At 40.5% G+C, this 22,330-nt stretch overlaps 2 protein-coding genes across 4 annotated transcripts; one reads left to right on the top strand and one right to left on the bottom strand.

The window, feature by feature from the left end:
• Window positions 1-1,585: 1,585 nt before the first annotated feature.
• RB195_017139 (uncharacterized protein) lies at window positions 1,586-10,392 on the top strand (the record flags this gene model as incomplete). Of its 3 annotated transcripts, XM_064183997.1 has the most annotated exons (16): window positions 1,586-1,659; window positions 1,837-1,886; window positions 2,699-2,708; window positions 2,781-2,931; window positions 3,189-3,304; window positions 3,442-3,545; window positions 3,611-3,711; window positions 7,623-7,722; window positions 7,783-7,946; window positions 8,060-8,176; window positions 8,358-8,454; window positions 8,992-9,123; window positions 9,179-9,237; window positions 9,573-9,730; window positions 9,790-9,950; window positions 10,256-10,392. In XM_064183997.1, the coding sequence occupies 16 exons, from the start codon at window positions 1,586-1,588 to the stop codon at window positions 10,390-10,392; spliced, it is 1,731 nt and encodes a 576-aa protein (XP_064039877.1). The 3 variants fall into 3 exon arrangements, with proteins under 3 accessions (XP_064039877.1, XP_064039879.1, XP_064039878.1); XM_064183998.1 differs by lacking the exon at window positions 10,256-10,392 and having other exon boundaries at window positions 9,803-9,932; XM_064183996.1 differs by lacking the exons at window positions 1,586-1,659; window positions 1,837-1,886; window positions 2,699-2,708; window positions 10,256-10,392 and having other exon boundaries at window positions 2,782-2,931; window positions 9,790-10,066.
• Window positions 10,393-11,463: 1,071 nt separating this feature from the next.
• RB195_017138 (uncharacterized protein) lies at window positions 11,464-15,752 on the bottom strand (the record flags this gene model as incomplete). Its single annotated transcript, XM_013437816.2, has 5 exons — window positions 11,464-11,529; window positions 14,035-14,172; window positions 14,564-14,716; window positions 14,814-14,948; window positions 15,684-15,752. 5 exons carry the CDS (start codon window positions 15,750-15,752, stop codon window positions 11,464-11,466), a joined length of 561 nt encoding a protein of 186 aa, XP_013293270.2.
• Window positions 15,753-22,330: the final 6,578 nt, after the last annotated feature.

The raw sequence follows: 22,330 nt of genomic DNA, 5'->3' as shown, positions 1-22,330 counted from the left end.
GCCTCCTGGATACGCGGCGGCACATCATACGGGTACCTCTTGACCGTTCCCCAAAAATACTTAGTTCTACAAATATTTTTTTAACCTAGGTAAGAATTTGGAAAATATACTTGTTATTGCGACAATTGTATTTTTTTATTATTTTGCTATTACATTACTATTTGTATTATATTGTTAATTATTTCATCGTTCTTGAAAATTTCCGCTGAAGAGAAAAAAGGGAAAACGACGGAAAGAAAAAGTGGGCAAGAAAAATGGGTAGGTAAAATCAAATCGTCTTCATTTAATTCGAACAGAATTAGTCGTACTCGTCCGAACAATCGTCTTTCAGAAATTTTCTTTTTCAAAGTCAAGCATTTCAAAGAAATTTTCCCGTCATATGAAATAAGCAAGCAGACCGATGAGCTTAGAATGACTTATCTTATTAGTATAACAGAGGTGAATTACCACTCAGCAGACTGGTAATTCACCTCTGTTATACGAATGTTAGCTCTACTCTTTGTGTCACTTCTTTGTTACTACGGATATAACACGGATACTACGGATATTAACACATTCTCTTCATTTTCCAATGTGATTCTTAACGTTAAAAAATCAAAGCTTTCTTTCTTCTTTCTACTTTTTCTCCAACATATTACTTCCTTGCTGCTATTTCAGATTTCATTAGTACATTCGCCTCATTTTCTGTGAATCTTTTGAACATAGTCGGTGAGACGGTCATGATGAAAGTTGCAGCTAACAGACGACTCTTTTTTTATCACACATGGCGGCATGAATTCAATGTTGGAAGGTGTAACTTTATAGCGAAATTATCCCACTGATTGGTTAGTGTTTCTAAAGCTTTTTTCATCAACAACGACTTTTAACATTTTCCTGCTATTCCGTACTAAAAAAAAAGATTTCATCTAGGATGTTTTCTGATGAATGATCGATTGGAAGGATCTCTCTTTTTTTGTCTCCAGGAAAGGCGCTGGCTTCATCAAGCCGTGGAATGAACATTTTACTTTGTAGCTTGAAAAAGACATGTCAATTTCGCGCTTTCACTTGTGTATTCCTAAGCAGAGTAGCAGAAGTTTTCTACTAAAACTGACATTCACTTATTTACTGCTTTACCCACAGAGTTGAAAAAAAAGGCAAAACAGCACAATAACCCTGTCGACACCACTACTGCTTAAAAAACAGAACAACAACAGAGTGGGGACTGGGATCCACACATATGATTTTTTCACGTCGTTCAGTATCCCACTGTCATTATCATGAATCCACAGTAAACTCTACGCGTGCGAGACCCTTTGACTCTGCTTCTGACTCTGTTCTCTAATAACTCTCTTTACATTACCATTGGTTTTAATATTGTTCTGCACATCCACAGTACGCAGCGTAGTGGCGCTTATTGCGTCCTGTGTCCACGTTGCTTTAGCACGTTGGTCACAATTTCTATTCCGTCTCTTATCTTTCTCTGCCCTTATTTATAGTCGGGTCAGATACATGAATAACGTGTGTAGTTGCGGTGCATTTGCGTACGCGCGTGAAACGGCGCCTCGTAGGCAGCAGTTGGAAGTTGGGAACGTCCCAAAGTGCACCGATGGATGGTGCCAGCAAGGGTCCCACCACGCTCCTAGCCGCTACGCTCCACCGAAGCGCCTCGAGAGAAGCCACGTACGCAATTGTGCTTCATTTCGTTTTGACCCTTCTATATCATCATCATATTACTGCTCAACGATTGTGTCGAATCATGTGACCATCTTGGAGGGATCCATCTAGCACGGCGGAAATCACATTTAGAATTAAATTCTGTTATTTGCTGTGATTTTCTGCTAACACCTTGATTTTCAGATTTTTTGGAACCATCTCAGTTCCACTTCATGATATTCTTGTGCATACTGGTGGTTATCGTCCCGCTTCAAATTCTTAGCGACATACAATTAGCAAAAACACCTCAGGAATGAGCCAGGTATGTCTTGTAAATTTATCTTTGTTCACGGCTAGGAAGGCGCTCATACTCATTCCACCATAGGATTTTCTGTAGCGTTTCGAAATAAAGGGTTTTCATCAAGACCACAAAAAAAGACTCTACCAATTTGTTGTCTTGGAATATCATAATAATTGTAGAAGGGTCAAAACCACATGAAGCACGGTGCAGTTGCGTAAGCGGCTTCACTCGAAGCGGCGAGGCAGAACGAAGCGGTTAGGACCGATGTGAGAATATCTCAAATTACAATTATGGACATAGATGCGATAGTCGGAGCCGGTGCTCTTACCCCCTTCACTTTTGAACGGCTATCGAAAGGATCCCCTTTACTTGAGCTGCACCCCATGAGCTGAACCCCCTTCACCCGAGGAGGGTCCTGCTTCTTCTTATCGCCCTATGGATAGTGCTAGTGAGAGCCCTCACTCGATCTTAACCTTTGTGCTCCAACGTACCGCTTCGAGCGCAGTCGTTTACGCATCTGCACCCTGCTTCATGTCGCTTTGACCCGACTGTATTTATTTTATAATCAAATACCATCTTTGTTCTCCAATTCAAACACTATTTCAAAACTGTGCAATAGTGTAGTTCATGTGTAGTCTTATCATTTCATGTCATCTTCAATGACTGGCGACGTCTAAGACGGATGAGAAATGGTGGAGAACAAGTAGAGTGCATAGAAAATAAAGAACATCCTGTCACTATATATCTTGATTCGTCTGCCTGAAGAAAAATCTTTGTTTGTTTTCAATGCATTGTTTTGATTTTATGTTAACTGCTCCCACTATTATCTATACTGACAGTCATTAAGGATGCGCAACGAAATCGTAATCTACCTACTATTACTGCAGAATCGGGTATACACTTCTAACATATTAATCTGGAACCCAACCATCGGCTACAGCCACGTCAAGTTCTTGGGAAATATAGCCGATGTGCTTACTCAAGATGGTCATAATGTGGTATGTACTCTTATCTTCTTTTAGTTTTTTGTCTACTGAAATTAGTGTTGTGTGAAATTCTTAAATGAATCCACCTTTTCTGGCCCAGTGTCTAATTCCCTAGTAATGGCGTCTAGGCCAGAAAAAGTGTATTCATTTATGAATTCACCTTTTCGGGGCAGGCACCATTACGAATTAGAAGCTGAATTTGCAACCGATTTGATAGCAAATACAAGTACTGATGAGTGTAAAATAAATGCTTTTGTTAACTTGTTTAGACCATCTTCTCTCCAGTCATGGATCCGCATATCAAAACTTTTGGCAACCAGTTATCAGCAAGAACCGTCCCCTACAAACCAGGCGCTCTCAATACAGATGACTGGCTGAAATTAGAGTCAGTTCAGTGTCATGATTCTATAGTGGTTCTTTTAAACTCGATATCATAATTAAGTGCTGAATGATGCAATCATCTCAGAATTGATTTGGGTTTCCAACCACTGAAAGCGTCGTTATATTAACTCAAAATTCAAGAATGAAAAGCCCGTCGTTATGGGATTCTCCACCTTGTGATAGTATCTGCTTCAATTGGGAAGACTATGAAGTCGCATATGAGCAAAACATCATATATTGTAAAGGCGAGTCATGGTCGTAAATAATTGAGGTTGTTAACAACTACTATGAGAATTTAATTGTCTTACAGAACTGCTCAGAGATCAAGAAATGATATCTACACTGAATGATTCGAAATTCGAGCTAGCTTTTTCCGAAAGCTTCGATTTGTGCGCCCCTGGATTTTTCGAGGTGAATTCAGTTCCATTTCTAATTTTGTTGAACCTTCAGTATGTGCCACTGAAAACTAGGTGACAAGGACTTATCTCTTTAAGGTCATATTTTTATTTTCTGCAAGGAAAGAAAAGGCGTAGCTTGTATTAGACGGTTGACCTCTCTGCTGTAAGGCGCAATGTGGGGCATGGAAACCTTAATTAGGGAAGCGATCTCGGGTGCCAGTCAGTTACTTTCATAAATCACCTTGATCACCTTGAATCTTGCTGTTCTTCGAACTGCTCGAGCGAACGCCAGTAATTCTTACATTTGTCTTGGTCGCGCGTCAGAGTCGTCAAATGGTTTCTCATTCCACGTAAGACACGGAAAACACCAAATTTTTCTACGAAGAAGTTTGTAAAGAAGTCTGACTATAGGGTTGGCGTTCTTTCTGTAGTGCGCTTTATATCTCGTGGAACCCAGTCGTTCATGGTTCTGGTCGAACGGCTTTCGGTGAGAAGCATCACGTATCCTGTCCACCTTATTTTGCCTTCCTTGGCGAACGCGTCGGCGTTTCTAATCTTCGATCTCTGACGTAGGATAGAGCTTTGGATGCCGTCCATCACCTGCTTATAGTGGGATACCCTTAGCATCAATCTTCCGATTGAGCGTTCAATGACGCTCACCGCATTTTCTTCCTGTTTGTAAAGTGCCTTGGTTTCTGAAGCATAGTCGGCGCAGGGAGTGCTGTGGTCTTGAAGAGGTGAGCACGTAGCCGAGTGTACTGGTCTTCTTCACTACACCCTCATTAGCTCCCAAGCCGCCCACATCGTTCTGTCCAGCACGGCAGTCAGGTCGTTCTACATTTTATTTTCCGATCCATAATCATATCTGACCCATTCCAATATGTTCATTTCGTTGAGTGGCTGACGACCATCAATCTTCACTCCTACGTCGTCCCATTCCAGCTTTTGCACTGCGTTTTTGAGAGCTATCGTGAATGTTTTAGGTGAGATTGTGTCACCTTGTCAGTCCCCTCTTCACGTCGATGATGATATCCTCGCAGAATAGCAAAAGTCGAAAGTCGCGAAGTTACTGTGCAACACAGTAACTTCGCGATCGAGGTACCTTTATGTGCTGGGTAGAGATGTCTTGGTTGTCGGAGGCTTCTATGGCCGCATCCGTCTCAACTGAAATGAAGACCTTCTTCGAGTCAATGAAGGTGACACTTAGCAGCATCCTGTACTCTCACGATACCTCGGTGAGTTTCGAAACAGTGTGAATATGTGGTCAGTCGCGCTGTATCCTTTTCGAAACCATGCTCGCTCACATGACTCTCCTTAATCTAACACTTGTTCAATCATTTTAAGAATCACTCTTGCGAAGAGCTTATAAATGACGATAGTAAACAAATTGTGTGTTAGTTGTCGTTGTCATGTGGATGTCCCTTTTTATTCAAAAACACGATCTTCCTGGTCTTTCACCGTTTCGGAACCTTGCATTCTGAAAGGTAACGTTTAAAAACAATTGCCAGGGTGTTGATGAGAGCTGGCAGAAGATTCTTCAGATTTTCAGCTCTTATTCTTTCGAGACCGGATGCGGTCTGCTCCTTACCGACAAAAAAATATGTTGCACTTCAGACAAGTTTTCAGAGGCATACATCCCTTGGTGGTTTTAGAACTCTCATCTTTCTTCGTGCAGTACTGAAGATGTTCTACAAGTCGCTTAAATTTTTCGTCGCCATTGTCTATTGAAATATCTTCCCAAAAGCTGGGGTAGTGAAGAGATGAGATCCCAGTTAATGATAGTTCCAAGACTTTGCTCTCTGAACTTCGCGACTTCCTCTTCTCTCTGACGATGTGAGAGAAAATCATCTTGAGAGGAGACGAAGACCCAGTCCCGTAAAGGGTTTTGGCACAACAGCGATATCCGTCAGACAAAATCTTTTACTGTCTATGACGATGATGGCCAATTTCATTACGGTACCCTCAACCAGTGACTCCTACGTCCAGCCTTAAAGAGCAGCATTCCTGGAATTACGAGTTCCCATGGGTGGTCTTAGTGGTCATGATAAACTCGAAAAGATTCTCCTCCTATTCATTCCACTGTAGGCCGTGTGTCCCGATGTGAAGTTCCTATGAGGCCTATTTTAGCATTGAAACCACCAACAGTGACCTTGCAGGAACTGTGGTCTTCTCTGTAGACCTCTCTGGATCCATTTAGAAAGTCACTTCTTCATAACTTGATGTTGGAGCGTAAGCGATGAAGGTAGTAAACAGCTCTTTTCCAGTTTCATATACGGCGTTCACAGGTGGCGTCGTCTCGTCCTGGCCGGTCTGATGAGTCAATGATTGTCAATGGTAGCTTCCCATGCAAGCGTACGTTGCATACATTGTAAATGTACACTTCTTCCTTCTTCTCCTAATTCTTTTCCGTTTCGGTAGCCCTAAGCAATATGATTCCTGCAAAACAGTATTTCGCGACGCTACCGTACCAGGCTTTCCTCCGGAATCAGGAGACTCTTTTCTATTACTGTGACATGCGTAAAATTTTAAAACCCATGGGCAGGTTGCAACCCTCTACTCCCATGAGTTATTGGAAGAACGTTGCGTTCTCCAAAAGTGGACCACTGGAGCTTTTTTGTTAAATGCGACTCCAAACAACCTCACTTGCACTTCCCAGTCACTTGATCGCAGACTTTCGGACTGTCCCACTTGAGGGATACAAGGAGTTCTGGTACAGCAGAAACAGGGAATCTGTACTCCGAATCCACCTTCTCAGGACAGGCACAAAGTCGCTTTTGGTCAACGGTTAGCCTGTATCCGCCTCCTGAGGTGCGCCACATACCATCGCGATTAACCGGCTGTGATCCTCCTAGTAGGGGAGATACGTGAATTCTGAGATGTATTGGCCTAATTTTCTAAACGTATAACGTTGCTAACTAAGTTTTTGCCATCACCAATTTTGCGGATTTTGTTTTGCAGAGTTTTTCTGCTAACAAATTCCTTTTCTCCTCTGTATTGATTATTCTGTCTGTTGCATCGTTCTTCGCGAATCTATAACAGTTTGCTTGAAAGCGTAGCGGACTGTCCTACTTTGTCGCATCCCCAACCACGCCTTCAGAAGGAACGATTCCATCGTCAAAAGGCATGTATTTTGAAGGAATCTTTGAACGAAACTAAACTTACTCTGAGCTTAAGCAGTCAGAACTGTACACATGACTAAAATTTTCCTTTGATTGTTTTGAACAGAAAGATATACGCACAGTGCATATATGTACATGCACAAGTACCATTATTTAAACTGAACCGAGCAATCTCTGTGCCGTCACATTGCAGTCGCGGTTGCTCAATGTTGTTCAAATGCCGAAACGTTTTGATCTCTGACAATTATTTCTTCTACTTCACAAAGTTCTCGAACTTTCTGTGAGCGGATCATCAGTATTCATAAACAAGAGCTAGCCACAGGTGTGAGTTACATAAATCTAGGAAGCTACAGCTTACGCTAAACACCGGGATCTTTCTGATGCGATCAAGTGAAAAAGCACGCAAAGTGGCGCACTCGAGTTAGCGGCTGCTATCTGGTGAGATCCTTATTCATCTCTGCAGTTCGAGTGCAATAAGAGAGGCCCTATCTCGATCACAAACTCAACCGTCTCACTTCAAGCGCATCTGCTGACGCAGTTGCACCGGAGTTCAGGTCGTTTTGACCGTTTTGAGCCGACTGTAACTTCAAAGCTTCACCAGAGCAACAACTAAATGTGATTTTTCGAAAGTTGTCGGCTTACCAAACGACACGTATCTACCCAGGCATTTTCTTGACAAATGCCGCATATGTTCTAAAAATCACTTGATCAGGTAGGTCTGAAAATTTTTCGCTTCTTCTTTAGGCTCCAACAAAGTAGACTTTGAAAGCAGCCTGAAAAATGTGAGATAACTCTGCAGTTACAGGTGCTCGGAATTGAGAATGCGGTGATGGTCTCCGCGTTCGGTATGTTACCGCGCCTGTACGAGATAGCGGGAATGTCCGAACTGCCGAGTTTTGTTCCCGGTGACGTTACACTTATTACTTAGCGAACAATAAAATGAGTTTCAATTGTTGATATTTTAGATCCTCTTACTCCATACTCTGACGACATGACTTTCATGGAGAGATTAACGAATCTGAAGGTACATATCCAAATAAAGTCCGAAATGCGACGTTGGGAGCAAATGTTTTGGGAGGTGTTCAATGCAAAATACCCAGGATTCCCAACAATCGCAGAAATCTATAACGTAAGTTACAACTCTGTAAATTTCTATTCTTCGCTAACTCCGATTTTCTTATGTGCCATTTGGTCGACTTTTCATTCTGATTTTATGCATTCGTAGCTCTTGCATTTGTTAAGAGGAAAACAGCGTTGATAATGACGAACGTAAATGAGTTCGCGGAAAGTGCACGTCCGACGACGAATATGATACGATATGGCGGTTCAACCTTGTACCCCACAAAACCACTAACAAAGGTGTGGTTATAATTTAAGATGCATATTTGTTTCTCTGAAGATTCCAAGTATTGTGATTCTAGTGAAGAGCTTTTATTAGTCTATTTACATAGTTAATTGTAGTAGTTGTTTGATGTAATTGTACCTTGTTCTCGACATTTAAGACATTTTTTCAATTTAAAAAAAAACCATTTTTCTTTAGGATTTAGAAAACATACTCAACGAAAGGAATGCGACAGTATTTTTCTCGTTGGGATCACTAGCACAATCAAAGGACATGCCGACATGGCTTAAGAATGGTTGGTTATTTCTACAAATATTTTTTTAAAAATATATTGTAAAAATGAAAATAAAAGTAAAATAAATAAATAAACAAACAAAAATATATAAAATACATTGTCGAATATATCGTTGTTCTTGGAAATTTCCGCGATAAGAGGTAAAAGTGTAACGCTGTGGAAAGAAAGAGTCCCACGAAAAAACGGTATTTAGTCGTCTTCATAAAATTCCGACAAAATTCATCGCGCACATCATAGTCGTGCTTCACGACTTTTTTTCTTGTACACAAACATTTCAGAAGAAGCCCCATTATGTGAAAAAAAGCAAATTTCGTTCTAGTGAGTTTTGAATGATAAATTACAGTATCACCACTCAGCAAGCTGGTAAGACACCGCTGTTATATAAATGTTACCTTTCTTCTACGTATCATTTCTTTGTTACTGAGAATATTCTTAGCACATTTTCCTCGTTTTTAATACGATTCCTGTACTTAAAAATGCTTTTTTTCTTTTTCGCATTTTACTCTTCAATCTCTTACTTTTCTGCTGCTATTTCAGATATCATTAGTACATTCGCTTCATTTCCTGATGTAACATTCATCTGGAAATACGAAGATGACGACATTGCTTCGTTCGAAACCCATCCAAACATTCACTACTTGAAATGGGTCCCACAGTTTGACTTGCTGGGTAACTATAAGTTTTCTGAACATAGTTGGTAAGACGGCGATGTTGAAAATTGCAGCTGACAGACGACTCTCGTTGTTTATCACACATGGCGGCATGAATTCAATGTTGGAGGCTGTAAGTTTTCAAGGAAATAATCCCCTTAATTGATTTCAATGCTTCTAAAGTCTTTTTCATAAGCAATGACGTTTAACATTTTTTGCGATTTCGTAGAAAAAGAATTTCATCCTGGATGTATTTTGATGCAATTGAAGGGATATCATAATATTTTGGTCTTAAAGAACGTCGCTGACTTCATTATGTTTCTGGAATGAACATTTCATATCGTAGCTTGAGGAAGATATGTTCATTTCTCGTTCTCACTCGTGTCTTCCTAAGTAGAGCAGCTAAATATCTACTTATTCTACTGAAATGTTGACCATACCAGTCTTGTAATATCCACTTTCTTTCAGATGTTTTGTGCAAAAAGTATGATAGTTATCCCACTATTTGCCGACCAGCAGTTTAATTCTAAAACCATTCAACGAAGAGGACTCGGAACAATCATTGAAAGGAACCACCTTAATAAGAAAACATTAACGGAAGCAATCCAAACAACATTAGGGAACAAGTGAGTGGAATGCGGGATTTTCATCAGTCTCCGGATAACCGCAAAACATGAAATTGCAGAAAAATTGCTCAGGAATCTGAATTTGTCGCAGCACAGCTCGTCGGACGACCGCAACAATATCGCGATGATATCGCCAGATGGGCGAGAGCTATTATTGAACACGGCAAAATGGATCATTTGTTACTCCACTCCAGAAATCTGAATTTCATGCAGTACTACTGTTTAGATGTTATAATATTTGTCGCTAGCTTTGCATCTAGCATTGTATTTTTGACGTTATGGTCTCTGAAAAAAGTGTTTTCTAGTCTAGAAATTGTCAAGTTAAAATCTAATTAAAGTTTTTGTCATGTGATCATATTAGTAGTGCTGCCAGAAGTAGATTACGATAGATAGATGTTTTTTTGCATAAATCTGAGGAATGCCTGTTGCAAACTTGAGGGTAAAATATAAAGAGTCTGGCGTTAATCAATTCACTTGGGACCGACTGCGCTGCACGGCAATGTTGCAAAATTTAAGCATTCATAGGTGAACAATGGCCTCTGCACAGATTTCCTCCGAAGAGAAGCGAGCTGCGTTCAGCCAAGAGAGTACGTGCAAAGCAGAGAAAACTGCCACCATCACGACTGTGCGAACAAGCATATAGTGGGTTCAAAACGACATGAAGCACGGTGCATTTGCGCAAACGATTGCGCTCGAAGCGACAGGTGGGGTGTAGCAGTTAGAGTCGAGTTAGAGTCGGTGGAACTTACCAGTACCATCCTTCGCTCGTCCACTATACGTTTCCGCGCATTTTCGACTATACGACAATATCCTGGCTATGATTCGGTAGTTTAGAAATCATCTACAGACGTCGTCACCACAGCCTACAGATCAACTAGCGCTAGATTCATCACTGTTTCACCCACGGGCAGACCATATCTTAATATTGCGCAGCAATTTACTGTTTAGTGACAAGTGTCTCTTTCAATACTACTTATGAACAGAGAAAAAATTCCCAACAACTATCTTTATTCAAACGCAACAGCAGCGCATAACGTTCACAAGCGAAGTTAACGTGCATAAGAAAAGATAATTGGACAACACTCCAAAGAAACGCATCGTCAAAATGACAAGTAATGCTTGACGCAGTTTTCGGACGAGCTAACTTCCTCACAAACACAACATCCGACCATAACACCAGCATATCGCAAGCGGCGCAGCGTGGAATGCGGCCAGTCTGGGATCCCCATACCGCTATCCCCGACCTATTACACTCAAGTAGCAAGACCAATGCGTCCAACAGAGCGTAACTTCGGACGCCAATTCTTGCTGAAAAAAGGACACGCACAAACGATTTGCTTGGCCGCTTTCCACAAAGGACCTATCACCGCTTCATGTGGAAGAGTACATTACAACAAAATAAGAACCGTCTCGTAAGACATTACAGACGCGCACTACTACTACGCTCAAAAAAATCGTCCGAGTCATTTCCGAAACTGGAAACAAATTTATTTCTTATCCTTACATACAAAGATTCAAGATCGATAAATCACATTTCAACGGCGACAGGATATTTCATAGCACAATTGAAACCCTAATTAATGAAAATAAATCAGGGGAGAAGGCAAAAGCGGTAATAGAAATCCTTTTATAATTTATTCAAACAAGTAACTTCGAAACAAAGAAACGGGAAACGGTTTAGCGGGAACAAGCCACCCAAGAGACAATCACCCGCTTGATTCGATCAGTCTGCCTTAATCCTTGGTGGAGATTTTGAATCCAAGAATTGCCTCCTCTCCACAAGCAGATACAACCGACACCTGAAAATACACGATAGTATTTCGTATATAAATAAAAAGAACTACCGAAACGTATATTTAATATCGTCCGAAGTCCTGATATGTTTATGAAAGAAAGGCAAGGATAGACAAAACCTGTGATTAACCCAAGAACTGGTAGCTATTTCCTTAAGGAGACTAGTGAGAAGAATTCTTGTGTATTTTCTGATGAATCAAAAATACGACTCGAAACTATCTGATGAACATCACATCTACATGCCCACAACTGTATAATCGTAACCATAAACCACTGCACTCAGTACCTTCTAAAACTCAACGTGATGCAACTAGCTTACGAATGGCGAGGTTTCCTACATTTGATCTTGGAAAAGATTATTTTTTTAATGAGAAGCAGAACCCTACACAACACGGACAGGACAGGATTTATACTTGTCGGAATTACGCTGTATACTAGAACAATTGAGAGAGTCAGTCAACAACCAGTGACTTTGATTCGAAGCACTACGATGATGAAGGTAGACCTAGGAATTCAAAAAAAGTTGAAATATAACGCAACAGTATTAAAATCAGGTTCCTTTCATCAAATCATTTCTACTTTGATTTCGAACGTCCACATAAAATATTAATGTAACCTAAATTCATGCAAAGCAAACGTCTCGCCCACTCGTTTGAATCCTCCTCTTTTACTCTAATTAGGAATTTCGAAAACAAAAACAAATAAAGGAATATGGTGGTTCGAACTTGATTTAGTAGAGATATCCAAACCCAAAAAATAGAAAATAATTGGTTCGGTATACGTAGGCTTGTGAATGATGAATTTGAATTTGTCTGTTAAAAATGGCATTATCCTCTGATAAAGAAAAAAGTGTCACATAGCCAAAACTAAATACCGCCACCGTTTTACTTGTTAGCATATGCCTTCGAATTTATTTCTCCGCTTATTTCGTACTTCCAAAGACGTTACTCCATGTTTACAGCTAAGATCTTGAGTTTGAATCCTTATAACTTCCTATTAAAAGAGTCTAAAAATATCACTTCACAAAAATTTCCAATATTAATGCCTACAATCTACTATTAGTGTTTGGTTCTTAGGATACAACACCAGAAGTAAAATCAAGGTAATTGGTAGTAAGTAATATTATACTAATATTGAAGCTGGGATGTTCTGAGCATTTCTAGATCTTAAAATGCAATACTGAACAAGGTACAAAAAGAAGTTGTAACCTAACAAATGCATCATGTTATCGAATGGGTCTTGAATGATATGGTCGAGGCGTGCACTCTAACACTTGTTTTTGACGTCCTTGCCCTCTGGATAAAGGGTGAAAACAGCTGTGTTTTAACCTGAGAATAATTTAAGCCGCTACGATTATAACATTATAGTTGAAGGTATCATCTCACGAATCTGGGGTGGTGCGTGTTTCAGTTGGGTTATGCCTATACGGAGTCGTAGATTATGGAGAGAAGGGTGATTCAGTTTATTTCTTCCTAATTACCGTAAAAAACCGCCCAGAAGATACGACTTCGAACGTTCCAGCGCGCTATTTTCTACAACGAGTTCGATTGCAGCGCGTCAGCCTTGTGCATACATTTTGCACCTTCCGGGCCACTTTTTACGGCAATTAGGAAGAAATAGACGGAATCACCCCCCTCCCATATAGAAACTCTCCACATGAAATCCGCACCACTCCAAATTCGTGGGGTGATGCCTTTAAGTCAGTGCACACAGTTGTTTTTGGATGGTCCTTTTCAGTCTTCGGAAGGAAGAAACGATACAATACTTAAAACAATAGTTCTACAACGAAGCGCAAATTCACATAATTTTCTTTGATTCTAATGATATAGATGAAAATACCTAAATCATAATCACCACATAAATCACCACACATATTATGCACTGACAAGTAATCTTGGCAAAGAAGGAAATAGCGAGAGTGACTTTCTTTTTCTTTGGATACACCCAGTGGGTGTTTCACTACCACAGATAAGTCTGATTTCGAAAACGATCGCTTGTAATTTTCTGAAATTTACAGTGGAAGAAATGTTTAATCATCGAAACCTAAAGACGATCTTGTGCGGACTTGTATGCTTAGCTTCCAATAACCTCCGTCAATCACCATCAGCTTCTTAAAACAAATCTATTATTCGGAATCCTCGTGCTTCCCCCACACATGCGAAAGTCGTGAAGAAGGTCTGGCTCCTCCCTATCGCACCTATGCTTGCCCCTGTCCCGTACAGTTGACGGATTCATACAATGTTAGTTACCTCCTCGAGCAGATTAAAAAGACTGGACTTATTGGATACTCAGTCTTTGAGGGTACTTCTACACAAGGTTGATCCGAATCTTAACAAATGCAAAAGACAATTTTCCCGTCTGAAGAAATGTGTGGACTAAATCTCTCCCGTCAACGAATTTCGTATCATCACAGCGCTCAGTTCAGTTTCTAATCACTTGGATCAGACGTAACTTATCCAACCATCATTGCGCTATGAGATCTTCTAAATAATATTGCAAATATCACTCACAAGGACCGATCCTTCATCCTTATCAAGAGCTTCTTTGATCTGGTTTCCAAGATCACCTTCTGGCATTTTCAGGTCATCCTTGAGATCACAAGTTTCAGGATCCATCAGGCTGCAGAATCCATCTTCAATTGACATGAGCTGAAATCTCGTGTTAGCAAAACAGCGATCAGTTATAGTTCCTTTGCAAATAATATTAGTCTAGAATATATGCGGTACGTATAAATTGATCAAAGAAGTATATATGCGATATGTATGAAATGATATAGTAAGTACCTAATTAACATTATGTATTAACGAGAGTTTTCAAAGGGAAGAAAAACTACTCATTTAAAAAAAAGCGTGAGGGAGTCAGTAATCGTAAGATACATTCTGTGCTCAGCTTAGTTCCTAATCACAAAGATCAGACGTAACTTATCCAACCATCACTGCACAGAAGTCCTTACGTCCATCAAGCTCACCCAAAACGAAGAAGCGAAAAAGAAGATAAAATAGAGCAAATATCAAACAACTCCTTTCAAGGTTCACTCACAATGAATTCACGACGCTTTACGACTGGGACGTCCATGTTATGGGTAGAAGGGCAGATATCTTCAAGCTTCTTGTTGGTAAAGATGTCCAGAGCAACAAGATGTACTTTGGCGTGGCCGTGCTTACCAGTTTTTGAGGTACTCATTTCGACGATCTTGAAGTAGAATGTCTTGGATAACGAAAAGGTGATAATCGAGGTAAATGAAAGCAAACAAGAAAAAACAACAAGAGGACAACAGATTAGACCTTACTTTGCAGGGGCGGCCCTTAATCATGACGTGCTCATTCTTACGAAGAGCAGAGCACTGCTTTGGAAAAGTAGCGGCGGCTCCAGACTCGGCCGACGCAAAGTGCTCATCATCGTGATGCTCGTCAGCCATTTTCCCCTGCAAACGAGTGTAACATCTCAATCAGAACAGCTAGAAACGCTGAGATTAAATAAGAAACGATCTTGCAGCTCACGAATAAACACAAACATGACAAGTGGGCGGAAACGAACTCGTACGATCTGACACAAGGGAATGGAGCGATCGATAATTTTTGTGTTGAGCGACGATTGCGATTGAAGGTACTTCAGAAAAAAAGCACTAACACGGAAGGTTACTGCATCGATGTATTTCGAAAGAATTAATGCAAGTAGATGAAAAAGTGAACGACCTTCCCGAACAGATGACAAACCTTCCCACTCGTTCCGCAATAGATGTAAGTGGACGGACCGCCACTTGGGATCACATACTAAGTGATGTTATATTTAAATGAGCTCTAAAGTGCATCCAAATCCTGCACAAGCAATTACGGCCGAAAGCAACCGCGCCAACAAGAGGGAGGACTTCGAAAAGAATCCAGACCACGCGCGCGAAGACACTTAAAGGTGGCGCAGTTGCGCGACACACAGAACTGCGTATCACCTCATGCAGCGAGTCGACGCGCACAAAACCTACGATGCGAGCGTGTCGGTGCGACGGGTGCTGGGCACCTGGGTCCTTTAAGAGTTTATGAGGTTGACCATGCGGCGGCGAGGTGAGAGCAGGTGTTAGGTTTAGTCGTCGGGTTCATCTACGGGGTCAGCCATGTGTCTGATAGCTCTCTCGTACCAATTATCCATCATTTTGTGGACTGACTTTAAATGTGGTTATTGACGTCTCGATATTGGCTCCTGGAGCTTCGTTGGCTGCCACTCTTCGTCGCATTATTTGATACTAGGATTACTTTCTAACTAATAAGTGTTCGTACATAAACACATGGGTCAACATGGTTGGCAATTGCGGTGGTCACGTGAGCGATGCTGGTAAACAGATGTTATCACCGTAAGCATTCTGTCGCATTGCCGCTTCTATTTTATTCTTATCACTACCAAAAACAATTCGGTGATGCGAAAGAACGGTAGCTGTTCGGAAGCGACAACGTGAATGCAAATGAAGCTTCAGGATGCGGTGGTGAGGTGTTCATTAAGTAAAGAGCGGAGTAGGAACGTGAGACCCAAGAGCACTTGAGTCCTCGAGTCGCTGTGCACCCAAGTCTTTCAGGAGGTTTGTTTCATTTGCATTCCTCAAGTAATTAGAAAATTTTCAACCAAAATCGCTAATAAGAAGTTAGAAGTGATGTGTATTTCAAAACATGTGATCTCAACCTAGATACTAAATTTGGAAAAGAAGCTTCTAGAAGAGTTCTAACCTTAGTGGAATTGAATGTGAACAGGTACTGATATAACCAACAGGTTGAGAAATAGTTTACAGGCAATAAAGAATGCGCATAAAAGTACGTAGGAGCAGAAACTGACTAATGCTCCTAGTATCACATGAGAATGCGGAATAAGAGCGAACTATACCAAATATGGGTGCGTATCGTGAGAAACCTACACCTTCTGTGACAACTTATACCCTTAGGGGAAGTAGCTGACAATGATGATTAGTAATTGCGTTACCTCGTCCCTCACCCATCTGACGATCCTCCTTAGATCAGCGAAGAAGTTGAAATTTGGAGTTGCGATTAATTATCACTTTTTAAATTCATAAGAATGAAGAACAGCAGCATTGAACTGTGGGTAGGTTTCGAGGTATAGCACTGCGGTTGAGGTTTGAAATACTTGGATATTTTTGTTCGTTCTCTATTCTCTATCTATTCATTTTTATTCAGTTTATTCTTATTTTTCTATTTCAATTCTTATTCTACTTTTTAGTATATTAAGAGTAATAAAACAATAAGTTCATAGGTGTGATAGGGAGGAGACGGACCCTCCTCAGGTGAAGGGGGTCTGGCTCGTGGGGTGCAGTTCAAATGAATGAGGGTCTTTTCGCCGACCGTCCAAAAGTGAAGGGGGTCGGAATACCGGCTCGGACTATCACATCTATAAGTTACTGTTTGTTCCCGTTCAATTGATTCTTTCCGCTACTGATCGTCTAATAACATATGAAAAATGCCTCCGAGGAGCACGGTATATCCGCAGGCATATCTTACGGACACAAGTCCGATGGATAGTTATTACTATACCCACTCTATGGATGTATTTTAGAGTATCGATTTGTTATGAATATGAACATATATCAAGCTATTTTTCGCAAAATGGTGAGTAGAAGATAATGGAAAGAATAAGACCTTAAGAGAATTGAAGGTTAAATGATAGCTACTTCTGTACTTCTGTGGAGCAAGCTGTAAAATGTGCTAAATTGTTAGAGTTTAAAAACTTACATATACTTCTTATACGATCTGCAACTTTCTACAAGATGCAGAAGCCGTAGAGAGAGACTCTCACCTTGGATGGTGATTGACACTTTTTATGAGGTGAAAAAGTAGCGTCGTACTTTTTGTTCTCTTGAGCAACCAGTCGATCTTTGGTGTACTTCTAGAAATGCTGCGGTAACTCTGTTTGATTTTTCACAAACCCCACTTTTCAAAATTTATAGTCGGGTCGAAACGATTCGAAGAACAGTGTAGCTGCTCAAGCGGTGGCGCTGGAGCAACGCGGACTTTGACCGCTCGCAGATGCTCTGCGAGCGGTTTGCTTGGGAACTTGCCAAGATGTGCGAGGTGACGTCATTCGGATCGACATTGGCCTCAATTTTTCTTCCTTTTCTTTCTGATTTTTTCGTCTTTTATGCTTCTCTTTTCGTATTTTTGTTATGTGTGCAGTATTTTCCCTTGTTATAGAAATCTAGACTATATCTGTATTGTTCTTAAGTTATTGTATTGTTTTTGTAGGGAGGGAGGGTAGGCAAAGAAACAAAAAAACATTAGTATACGAATTAATACAATTTTGAACCAAATTTCAAAAGCAAAACATTAATAAAAACAATAAAATAACTTAAGGACAATACAGATAGAAGATAGATCTGTGTAAGTCAATACAGCAAACATAACGAAAATACGAAAAAAAAGACAGGTAGGACGGAAAAATTAGAAGGAAACGAAAATAGTGAAAACAAAGAAAAATAGCGGTCAATATCGATCCGGAGCGGAGGTGTAGCGCAGTCGGTAAAAGTTTCCGCCGTCTGCATGATCGATCGGAGGTTCGAATTCGCCTCAGCGTTCACCAAGCCTCTCATCCCTCCGGGTTCGAAAAATTGGTACCAGACCTGTCTGGGAGGATAAAAACACTGACTTGATGCATCGGCTAGCCACAGCAAGTCACTGTAGAGCCCAGTTACACGTTCGTAAACCTCAAACGATTCTGAATTGAAGCGAACGTGGTGGCGCATCCCAAGCGAATTTATCAACGCCAGACACTTTATCCACTTTTTATCCTTCATCGATCCGAAGGACGTCACCTGGCAAAATTTGGCGAATTGCCAAACAAACCGCTCGTAGGCCGTGGAGGCTTGATTGGAATACCTTGACATGTGAAATATTTGGGATCGTTGAACAGGACTATCTCTTTTTCGACAATTCCGTGCAGCGTTCTAGTACTTTTAATTATTATTGATTATGGTGTGTGCCGGAATCAATATCTTGCGTGCACTGAAATTAATTTGTTAGCCCCAAATACAGAAGTGGGGTGCTTTTTGCTTAGAAGGTCACTTCGGCAAGAATTTCAGTAGGAGATATGCTGCAACACTATGCATTAAAATAAAACAAATGCATACGAATGCAATTCGGATTGGAAACCGAGCAAACTGCTCTTCTTCTGGTTAGTGCAGCATTCGAGAAAACTCCCGGTGTTGGATGGCAGGTGGTGTCCATGACGTAGTTAGCAAGTATCACAACTAAAAAGTGAAACACCGTTTACAAAGAAGTTAAAGACATCAATAGAATAGAGGCACGATTTCACCCAACGAAGCAACTCTTTACACCTATAGAATCCCCGAGACCAAGCGGCGTAAAATGAATCTCATTACTCATGCAGGTTTGAAGAGTTGCTTTTATTGTTTAGTTTTATCATCAAATATATCATAACAAGAAATTGGGGTGTTGAGACCTTTCCACGGCTCGGTAGGGTTTTGTCGAACGGAATCGCCCTACCAGGAACCTAATAACGCGGCGTTTCTGTGAATGCGACCACATGCCACGTGTCTGCCGTTGAGGGGAGGACCTCGCTCACACTTGTGAATTATTTTCTATCCATTCGTGGAGAGATCCCAAATACCGTCGATTTCCTGGTGTGCTGCCTTTAATCCATTTTAGCAGGTTTTATTCCATCAATCTCGTCCTTGTAAGAAGTCGTTTCGTCGGATAAATCGGTCAGTCGGCTACTTCTGATCCGTCTTCCTCTATATTCGGTGAGAGTGTTCGACGTTTCCGTTATAACATCTGTAAACTACGAACGCTGCGTTCAAGTGGATACCCTTTTCTTTTTTATGTACATGGCTGCGGTTAGAATGAAACGATTCTTCATTAATTTTACCATTTTCTTGAGACATATGTATTACTAAATTACCTTGTCTATTCGATGTACCTTTGGAGGACTTAAGAATCTCAGAGATCCCAGTATGCAAAAAAAAATCCGAGAGAAATTGGGATGTAAGACTTCATTATCTAACATACGGGGCATTGTACAAAGGTGAAAATGATGTGAAAATGCCCTGTTCTTTCGCCTAAGATGAACTAACTTTGTAACTCTTGGATTTCCCCGTGGATTTCAGTGTTTCTCATCATTTTTCTGAAAATATGTGCAACAAAGAAGTATTAGACCAGGAAGTTCCTCAATGTATTTCAATGCTTTCAATTATGGTAATTTTATTTGCTTCCTCTTTAATTTAAAAAAAAAACTTGAACTAACAATTGATAATGATACATATTTTGAAAATATGAGTGATAAAAATGTAAAATCAATAATACTCTGAGTATGCGTGGAGGCGAACATCTTCTTTGGAAAAAAAAGGGAGAAAATTGTGCATAAAATTAAATCTAAAACAAGGGGAACTGAGAAAACGCGAACGGAGAGAATAATCGCGAAAAAAAAAGATAATTATTCCGCACTTCATATAAAACTCAATAAATATAAAAAAATCATAAATTGCAAAAGAGCAGTCCAGGAAGAAAAAAAACTGGCTTTCTGAACATCTACGCTTCCAGATAATTCCGGAATTCTTTCCACTAAAGAATAAACGGCGAAATGACTTGCGTTCATCAACCCGTTCGCAATGCGTCAACGCATTCAACTAAGCACTCTTGGCCCTACTTGTCACAGTTCCTTCTTTCTTTCTAATAATTATTGTTCACAGATTTTCGCTTATTATTACCACGTAATAATACCATATATTTTAATTTGGATTGTTCTCCCTTCCCTACTGAAGAGCCTCAGAGGAAGCTGATTAGAAAATGGATCGTTAAGGAAGAGGTATCGTACGAAGAGGAAGGATGAAGGATAAAGTGTCTGGCAGTAATCAATCAGCTTGGGATCCGCCACCGCGTTTACTTTAACTTAAAAACCTTTGAGGTTTACGAACGCGTAGCTAGCCTGTACGATGACTTGTGGGGCAATCCGATGTATCAAGTCAGTGTTTTTATCCTCCCAGACAAGTCCAATACCAATTTCAATCGAATCCAGAGGATTGGAAGGTTTGGTTGGCGCTAGTGCGGAACTGAACCACCGATTGATCACGCTGCAGCCACAGCGGAAACTCTTACCGACTGCGCTACACCGCTCTGGAAGAGGCGAAATGATCTTTTTTGAATCTTTAGCGTCTATCTCTGCTTTCATGATATTTTACTTAGCAAATATTAGTGATGCACAACTAATTATATGTACTCTTTAGAACCGAGAAGGTACTACAGTTGGTAAGAGATTCTGTTGTGACTGTATGGTCAATTGTATGAAAGCGCCCGAGGAGAGCTAGACTTTTCCTTTCACCTGAATCGATTAATTGGTGCCAGACTTGATTTGGAAGATGGAAACATTGGCCTCATTTATTGGTTAGCCTCCGCAAGTCATCCGACGCTTTCACAAACCTCAAACGATTCTACCTTCCCTAATCGTATGGAATTTTGACTGATCCTAAAAATATCTATCTCAATCATTCTCACAACAATACAATAATGCAGTACAGGCATCTCAACGACACGCTTTGTAAAAGAGAATCATCGAAATTTCTCGAAACAGGATATTGAGTGAGCAGCGGAAATTGTCCTCAAATAAATCGCATGTGGATTGTCATGCCAACGAGGTAAAAGATAACGACACAATTATTTGATGAATGTAGCAGCGTTAATAGTCCGCCTTTAGAAAAAACAACGTATCAACTTCCGTTATTTTTATTAACCCAACCATGCGAATACTCGAGTGGTGGTGTATTATTCGAGAGGGTCTGCTTATTCGAATGTGTGTAAGGACTCGAATATTTGACTGGTGACAGAAGAGTCAACTATGTCTGAATATCCGAACTCAATAATACGCTCCGAATGCAGTTATTTATGGCCAAATAAGTGCACTAAAAAATTGATCCATTCGTTTAGTTGGTCTATCGAATACTCGAATACTACAACATTCAAATCTTTATTTTCGAACACTTTCAGAACCTGAGGACAGAATATTACCCAGTTGGTCCAGTTCTCTTGAAAACCATGAGTATTCGATGTCAGAAAGTAAAACTATAAAGGATAAAAATAAAAATCATAATTAATAATAATAAACAATAATAGTAAATAGGATAAAAGGATTTGTGGCGTAATTGAATCCGCTTGGGATCCACCACGTTCACTTCAATTCAGAATCGTTTGAGGTTTACGAAAGTGTAACTGACCTATAAAATGACTTGCGCGGGTTGGCCGACATGTCAAGCCAGTGTTTCTTTTATCCCAGACGAGTCTGGTACCAATTCGTTGACTCCGGAGGGATGAAAGGCTTGGTGAGCGCTAGTGCGGATTCGAACCTCCGATCGATCGTGCAGGAAGCAGGACCTCTAACCGCTACACCACACCCGCCCGTTAGAAAATAGACCTCATTTATTGGACATTTCACCTTTAACCGATGTCTTTTTTTTGTAGAGATTTGAATTTTTCAATCGTGGGAGCAGATCTCGTTCACCACAAACTTTCCGTGTTCTGGTGAGAAAGAGTAAGACAGAAATGTTAGTCAAAAAACTGATAACACCCACTCATCCACTACAGCACTCTTTCAGAACAGCGAGAGAAGAGCGGTTATTGTTCTTTTACCTCTTTTATAGACTTAAAAACTTCACTTATTAACGTAGATAAAGACGATTTTTAATCGTGAATAATTCTTCCCACAATCCCTTTCTGGATTCGATTTTATGTTCCCTTCTTTTTTCTTGTGCGGGTGTGATGGAGTCGGTGTGGTGTGAAGAGGTTGCGACCGCACGGTCGATGGTTCGAA

Source organism: Necator americanus, chromosome II, assembly GCF_031761385.1.
Source record: "Necator americanus strain Aroian chromosome II, whole genome shotgun sequence".
Taxonomy (NCBI): Eukaryota; Metazoa; Nematoda; class Chromadorea; order Rhabditida; family Ancylostomatidae; genus Necator; species Necator americanus.
This window is presented reverse-complemented; position numbering and strand designations above follow the sequence as displayed.